Below are 8202 nucleotides of genomic sequence, written 5' to 3' on the forward strand. Positions count from 1 at the left end.
AGAGGCGAGGTACCTTGTTGAAGTGCCCGTTCCTGGGCCCCCGACCGCATGAAGCGTCCAAATGCGCATCCCAACCAGCCACAGCCACGCACGCCGGAACACTGCCCCGGACACCGCCGCCCAGGACACCGCCGCGCCGGGCGGCAGGATGTCGCAGTCGCGGGCACGACCGCCGCCCGCGGCCTCGGGCCCTGGTCACCAGCCCCCATCTCGCCGGGGATTAGAATTGCTTCTCTGTGAAGGGGCTTCTTTTCGCATTCTCCTTCCCATCGCCTTGTCCACTCCAATCCGCTCTTTCCGAGAACGTCCTGCTCCTCGCCCCTAGCCTCCCGTCAGAGTTCCTACCCCTTAGCCCACGGCCGACCGCCTGGGCCGCTTCTCCCGACCACCCCTGCCGGGGCTGCCTTTCGCCGGAGGTCTCCGACGCCGCGGAGCTTCAGCCCCGGCTCCCTGCTGCCGTCCGAGAAGCCCGGCCCTCAGTACTCCACAGTCAACCTTTCCCTTTCCCAACCTCCTCTCGGCTCTGGCTCCGAGGCCCTGAGGGTACTCACCATTCCGGCGGTTGCTACCGTCACTGCTCTGGTTGCTAGGGCCCGCCGGGGTCAGTGCGCGTGCGCACTACTCGCAGCTCGCCGCGGAGGCCGTCCCGGGCGGTGGTTACTTCTCTCCGCCTTCGGGGTGGCGCGAGCGGGGCATTGTGGGACGGCGGGGCGGCGCCGCGGTCCAGCCCACCCGCTGGCTCCTGCCAGTGGCTGCGGCTCCTGCGGCGTCGCTGGGCCTCCGGAGCTGAGCGCGCGCGGTGGTCGAGGATGTGCCTTTCCCCATCAAAGACAGTCTCCTCCGGAGTGCCATACCTGCCTACAGTCGAAACTGTAAAGCCTCTTCCAACAATTTTCCTGCTCCCTTCCCTACCAGGTGGCCTTCCCGGGCTGGGAGGATAAGCCGTTCATTGCCCCGCTGAGAGTTCCCAGAGCTAAAGTCCACCGAACGCCTCATGTTGCTTCAACTCGACGCCCCAGGGAGCCAGAGGCGCCAAAAGCTCGGTGCCACACTTAAAATATCACAAATTTTTGGTTTGACATCATCGAAGTGTCTTTCCCCCCATCTACCACATTAGTTAAAAATATTTTTAAAAGCCGGGCTTGGTGGCTCAGCCTGTAATCCCGCGCCTTTGGGAGGCTGAGGTGAGTGGATTGCCTGAGCCCGCGGGTTCGAGACCCGCCTGGGCAGCGAGACCTCATCTCTACAGTAAATCAAAAAATCAGCCGGGTGTGTTAGCGCGCGCCTGTAATTCCGGCTACTCGGAAGGCTGAGGCGGAAGGATCGCCGGAGCCCGGCAGGGGGAGGCTGCGGTGGCCGGGGGCGGCCATTGCACTCCAGTCTGGGCGACAGAGTGAGACTCCAACTCAAAAAAAAAAAAAATTTTTTTTTTAAGTTGCTAGGGGTGTGGAGAAATAGGGATGCACAAATACACCCCTGTTTACAATTGATATAGCATTTCTGGAGGGCTGTTGGCAATATGCACTAAAAGCTTCAAAAACTTGTGCTCCCTTTGTGACCCAGCAGTTCCTCTTCTAGGACTTTATCCTGAAGAAGTAATCAGAGAAGAGCAGAGAGATAGATATGTGTTCAAAACTTTAACAGCAAAAATAAAATCACCCCAAATGTCAACAAGAGAACTGGTAAGTAGTATTGATCATTCAATGAAATAATATACTTCTGAGGCAGGATAGCTAGCACAGGTTAGACACAGATAAATTTCCCGTAGGCAGGTTTTAGGAAGTGTTCAGACATTTTTAAAATTACATTTTACTGCAGGCCAAGCTGCAGCCCATCCTATCCCGTCAGCCTACCCTACGCCATCTGAATAGGACAGTCTGACCTTTCAATTCATGGTTTAGCATAATAATCTCTAAGAGCCGGCTCAGTGGCTCAGCCTGTAATCCCGCGCTTTTGGGAGGCAGAGGTGAGTGGATTGCCTGAGCCCGCGGGTTCGAGACCCGCCTGGGCAGCGAGACCTCATCTCTACCATAAATCAAAAAATCAACCGGGCGTGGTAGCATATGTCTGTAATTCCGGCTACTTGGAAGGCTGAGGCGGTAGGATCGCCAGAGCCCAGCAGGTTGAGGCTGCGGTGGCCGGGAGCGTGCCACTGCACTCCAGTCTGGGCGACAGAGTGAGACTCCAACTCAAAAACAAAACAAAACAAAAAAATAATCTCTAAGAATCATTCAGGTTCCATGTGGAAGGCAGAAGACTGAATACCACCCCTTAAGTGACCAAAGCCATAGAAATGATAATAACACCACCTTGTAGTTCAGGAACTTGTGAACTGGAAATGTCTGGCAGGTCTGGTCAGGAAAAGACCACCCTCTCTTCTCCCCTCCCATCAAGAGTCCACAGATGTCAATCTCCAGAGTGACAGTCACCTAAGCTCCACCCTCTTTAGCATATCAATCATTGTGAAGGTATATCAAGTCTATTGTAAAAAGCAAAGGGGCAGTTTCTTTCATCCATGCCAACTCTGGCATGTCTCCATTTCTTTTCTCCCTTCTTTCTCTAAATAAACTTGGAAAACTATGCTGGCTGCTCTAAAATTCATTTTAGAAACAAGCCAAAGAATCCACGGGTTCTGCACCACACGGCACCCCACCCGGCATCACTTCCACTAAAAATATTGCTGAAAAGCATCTATTCACATGCAAAGATAGTCATAATAAGTAGAAATGCAAGTTACCAAACAAAATAGTTGGTATGATCCTCTTTAAAAATTGTAACTTGCACACACACACACATATATAAACATGTCTAAAAGGATATTATTAGGGTTTAATGTTTACTATGGACTGAACTGTGTCTCTCCAAACTTACATATTGAAGTCTTAGCCCCCTGTGTGGCAGTAAGGAGCTAATTGTGTTTAAATGAGGCCTAGCAATGGGGCCATAATCCAATAGGACTGGTGTTTTTATAAGAAGAGTAAGAAACACCAGGAGCATCAGCATAGAGAAAGGGCCAAATGAGGACCTTGCTAGAAACTAGCTCTGTCAACATCTTCATCTTGGGCTTCCAGCATCCAGATCTGTAAGAAAATATACTTAGTTGTTCAAGTAGTATTTTATTATGGCAGCCAGACCAGACTAGTACAAGACTTACTTTGTTTGTCTATTTTCTAATTTATTTATCTATGTTTAATAATATGGATGTTTTAAGTTTTGAAATAAAATAAATTTCATTTTTAAAAAGTCAAGTAATTAAATCATATTTTTTAAAATAGGAAATAATAAAATGTTTATTAAAGAAAAGAAAAGTCAGGTGCAGTGGCTCACACCTGTAATCCCAGCACTTTGGGAGGTGGAGGTGAGAGGATTACCTGAGTCCAGGGGTTTCAGACCAGCCTAGGCAACTTGGCGAGACCTTGTCGCTACAATAAATAAATTTTTAAAAAATTAGCCAGGTGTGGTGGCGTGGGCCTGTGGTTCCAGCTACTTGGAAGACTGAGGCAAGAAGAATCACCTGAGCTCAGCAGGTCTAGGCTGTGGTGGCCATGAGTGTGCCATTGCACTCCAGCCTGGGCGACAGAGTGAGACTCCTGCTAAAAAAGAAAAGAAAACTGTGTATACATAACTATCCAACTTTTCTTCTTGTAGTGTTTTTCAGAAGATCTCCACACATCCTCACCTCTCCTAACTAGAATTCTTCCTTTCTGCCCAATATCTCTTACCAATTTTATGTGGTTATAATGAGAATCCAATTCTCAAACTATCTGGTAACCCAACAGATATTTATTTTACTAAAACTATAGATTCCACCATATGACAAGTATCATTAATAGATTGATATTATTATACTTGATTAGAACATTTCTTCGACTTCCTCCTTGTCATTGCAGTAGAATTGACCATTAATATGTTTTATTTGCTACTATATAAACTGTATATTATCAGAAATTTACTTGCCTCTGCAAATTAATTCATGATGTATCAGTACATTCCACATCAATAGCATTTTGAACTGCCCCCTCCCAAACAGGCACCTCCAATACAGGATTTAGAGTATGGGGGAGGGGGAGATTTATGAGGGAGGGGGAGATTTATGAGGGAATCTATTGTGTGGCCAGCAATAGATAGCTTAAAAGAGTGTAGTTTGTCTTCCCATGCTCTGTGAGGTACTTCATAGCTATGTCAGCATAAGCAAAGCTCTTCCAATGCCTGGAAAGAAGGAAATGGACATTGGCTTTTTCAAGAGGGCTATGGCTTTCTCAGTAGGCTGGGTTCAAGGGGTCTTCTGGCACTTCTTTAACATCATATATTACCGAATTATTGGCAGAGGTTTTTGTCTAGGTTAAAAGATGGTCAGGCAGGATTAATCTACCACGGTTTAGAAGTACAACCACTGACGCTTACAACCACAGCTATATTTAGGAGAAAGCTAGCCATGGAAAATGCCAATTCTGCCCCTTGCCTGAGCCAATGATTCCAGTGTTTGGAACTTTGACCTGTAGACTGAAGAAAAAAAATAAATATGGAAAGAGACAAAGAAAAAGAGCATGATTGTTAACGGGGTCACAAACTCCTCAGTAAAGGAAAATATTCTATTGACGTATCAGATAGTGTTAGGTCACTCTCCCAGGAGGGGATCTAGAATGTTAGGTCAGACCTACTGGGGGTGTGGGTGTCTGGTCCAATCTGGTGCCGCATGAAGGATGCAGAGCATTGCACAGAAATTAGATTGGAAAATATGGTTTATTTAGAAAGTAAATTAGAGAGAAGAGAGAGGAGAGAGTAAGAGAGATTCACCTCCCCACGATAGAGAAGAGGACCAAAGCTTAGAAAACATGGCCACAGCAGAGTTTAATAAAGCAATGACGAATGGCTGCTCGAGGTTCAATGCTTTTAGTCCTTTCCTTTAATGGAGGAAAGTCATTAAGACGATTGGGTGGTGGTCTGCTCAGTAATCGAGAAGGGGCAGGTAAACACAAGCACTGCATCAGGTGATAGCAGGTAGATGGGTGGGTTAGTCACATGGTTGCTGCCGTGGTGACGGGGGTCTGCCTGTGTCATGAAGGTCACGAAGGGCTGATTAGGTTAACCTAGGTATTATGAGTGGAGGCAAGTATTTGAACTAGAAAAGCTAACTAGGGCCGGGCACAGTGTTCACGCCTATAATCTCAACACTTTGGGAGGCTGAGGTGAGATAACTGCCTGGGCCCGTGGGTTCGAGACTAGCCTACGCAACTCGGTGAAACCCTCATCTCTACTATAAATCAAAAAAAAACTAGCCAGGTGTGGTGGCACGTGCCTATAGTTCCAGCTACCTGGAAGGATCACCTGAGCCCAGCAGGTCTAGGCTGTGGTGGCCGTGAGCATGCCACTGTACTCCAGCCTGGATGACAGCGAGACACTCCAACTCAAAAAAAAAAGAAAGAAAAAAAGAAAAGCTAATTAGTACAAAACAAACTGGGAAGGAGGGTTGTAAAACAATTATTATCCATATTTACTTCCCGGTTCTGTTCTTGGCTAGTGATTAGAGGGTAAGTTAAGTGAACTGCTAAAAAACCATGAGATTTGGACAATGTTAAAATGACTGTTCATTGGGTATATTAAATCTATGTTATGTCCTTTCAGATAGCTTTTTAATCTAGCTATTAATTCGACAGGTGTTTATTACAGATATTTTCCAACCCATCTGTACCATTAAAGCTGGATGGGGTGTGGTACATTGCTCTGTGAGTTCTTTGGTTCGCCACAGAAAAGAATTTCAGAGTGAATCCAAAGTATAGTTTAAGAAAGAATTTTTTTTTTTTTTTTTTTTTTGAGTTGGAGTCTCACTCTGTCGACCAGACTGGAGTGCAGTGGCCGCTCCCGGCCACCACAGCCTCGACCTGCTGGGCTCCGGCGATCCTTCCGCCTCAGCCTTCCAAGTAGCTGGAACTACAGGCGCATGCTGCCGTGACCAGCTAATTTTTTGATTTATTGTAGAGATGAGGTCTCGCCTGCCCAGGCGGGTCTACAAACCCGTGGGCTCAGGCAATCCACTCATCTCTGCCTCCCAAAGCCGCGGGATTACCTGCTGAGCCACCAAGCCTGGCTAAGAAAGAATTTGTTAGAAAAGGAGCATGCTCAAGAAAAAGTGCCTTTAAGAGAAAGGCACATGCTTGCCTTTAACAAGAAGCTTTATATACTTTTACACAAAGATTAAGCCATGAGCTGAGAAGGAGGGTTGCAGGTATCTGATCATGAGTTTTGATTGCTATCTCTCAACATTTTAAGGTCACAAGGACCTGCTAAATAATGGAAGTTACTGTCTTACTAAATTTTGGCTTTTCTTACAACATCATGTCTGTGTTTTGGGCAGTTCCCTATTGTGTCTGTGATTTACTGCACTGGTAGTTAGTTCCACATTCCAACCTCCAAGGTAATCAGGTCTGATATGCCTGGTTGGTTGGGTGAAGGTCATGTAAGTAAGATGTCTGACCGCTAGCCCTATTTTAATTTAGACCTGCCTAAGAAAACCTGCCTCACTACTTCTGAACTATGTTAACTATACCTGCCTCATAATTCTCTTTATTCACTCTTTTCTAGCCCTAATGAGTTCATATCAAATGCATTTCTTCCAATCATCCCACTCACCTTTGGGTGACTTTGCACAAATTTAGCTGACTCTTCAAAGTAATCTAAATTTGAGTCTTTCATGATTGGAGGTAGATCTTCATAGCCAAAAACAAACAAGCAAACAACAACAACAAAACCAGCAAAGCCAGAGTAGCAAAACCTTGACAAGCCAGGAAACTTGCTGGAGACTCATTTAATCCTCCATTACCAAACATATTAATGGCACTAGGAAAACTACCATCTCTTATAAACCAGGAAAGAGGATTAATCCTCGGATTTGATGACAGAACATTAATGAACTATGATACCCAGCCAAAACTTTCTAAATAAAATTTTAATTGTATGATTTATCTTTTTTAAACACCTGCTATTTTTTTTTTTTTTTAAAGAAAACATTTGGGCCCGGTGCAGTGGCTCACACCAATAATCCCAGCACTCTGGGAGGCTGAGGCGAGAGAATTGTCTGAGTCCAGAAGTTTGAGACCAGCCTGGGCAACGTGATGAGACCTCATCTCTGGAATACCACATGCCTGTAGTTCCAGTTACTTGGAAAGCTGAGATGGAAGGATTGCCTGAGCTAGCAGGTCGAGGCTGCAGGAGCCATGAGCAAACCACTGTTCTCCAACCTGGGTAACAGACTCCAACTAAAAAAAATAAAAAAAGAAAGAAAGAAAGAAAAGGAAAAGAAAGCAAGCAAAACATCTGTTGTGATGGAATAGGTTTATTGGTATGGTTGAAATAGATATTTGGTTTAGCTATTTTGAAGGTGTAAATGTAAAAACATTTTGAGTTAATCCCTGGTAAATAGAGAAAAATATGAAAGCACCAAAGATGTGGAAAGTGTTTTGGTTTGAAATATAAGTCCTGATAAGTCTAAGCAAATAGTTCTGCAGGCTTTGAGTTATGAAAGTATAAAATCTCATTTTAAAAAACATTCAAATCTAAAGGTGCTTTGATTTCTCAATAAACTTCAGTCACCAAAATCCATAACTAAACAAGGATTAAACTATTTTAAAGGTCTAATGAAGGTGTAACAAGGTGAATAATATATGTGGAGAGGTAGTAAGATGTCAAATTAATATTCTCCCAACATTGATCTCTTTCAACATTTCTATTAGAGATTGTTTTATTCATTCACCATTCCAAGAGAAGAATTTCTAAGCCAATTGTCCCCTAGTACTTTTCAGACATATGTCTCTGTGTTACTCCAGTTAAGGTAAAAGTAGCCAGGCAGAGTGGTGAGAGCCTGTAATCCCAGCTACTTGGAAGGCAGAGACAGGAGGATCCCTTGAGCCCAGGAATTCGAGGCCAGCCTGGGCAACATAGCGAAACCCTCAAGCTCTTCAGCCTGTAATCCCGCGCCTTTGGGAGGCTGAGGTGAGTGGATTGCCTGAGCCCACGGGTTCGAGACCCGCCTGGGCAGCGAGACCTCATCTCTACAATAAATCAAAAATTAGAGCCAGGCTTGGTGGCTCAGCCTGTAATCCTGTGCCTTTGGAAGGCTGAGGTGAGTGGATTGCCTGAGCCCGCGGGTTCGAGACCCGCCTGGGCAGTGAGACCTCATCTCTACAGTAAATCAAATAATCATCC

The 8202-nt window shown here is 45.4% G+C and overlaps 1 protein-coding gene across 2 annotated transcripts in view; it reads right to left on the minus strand.

Moving 5' to 3' along the window:
* Window positions 1-624, minus strand: part of DNAL1 (dynein axonemal light chain 1) — a 40614-nt gene extending 39990 nt beyond the window's left edge. The window contains exon 1 of one of the 2 annotated variants that reach the window (XM_008060256.1): window positions 552-624. In XM_008060256.1, the coding sequence (XP_008058447.1) occupies window positions 552-554 (3 nt within the window). In that variant the 5' untranslated portion in view covers window positions 555-624. The remainder of the gene's footprint in view (window positions 1-551) is intronic. The other variant, XM_021713476.1, reaches the window with a different exon arrangement.
* Window positions 625-8202: the final 7578 nt, after the last annotated feature.

This window comes from Carlito syrichta, unplaced genomic scaffold (genome assembly GCF_000164805.1).
Source record: "Carlito syrichta isolate Samal-C Ts95f unplaced genomic scaffold, Tarsius_syrichta-2.0.1 Scaffold304568, whole genome shotgun sequence".
In the NCBI taxonomy this organism is placed as follows: Eukaryota; Metazoa; Chordata; class Mammalia; order Primates; family Tarsiidae; genus Carlito; species Carlito syrichta.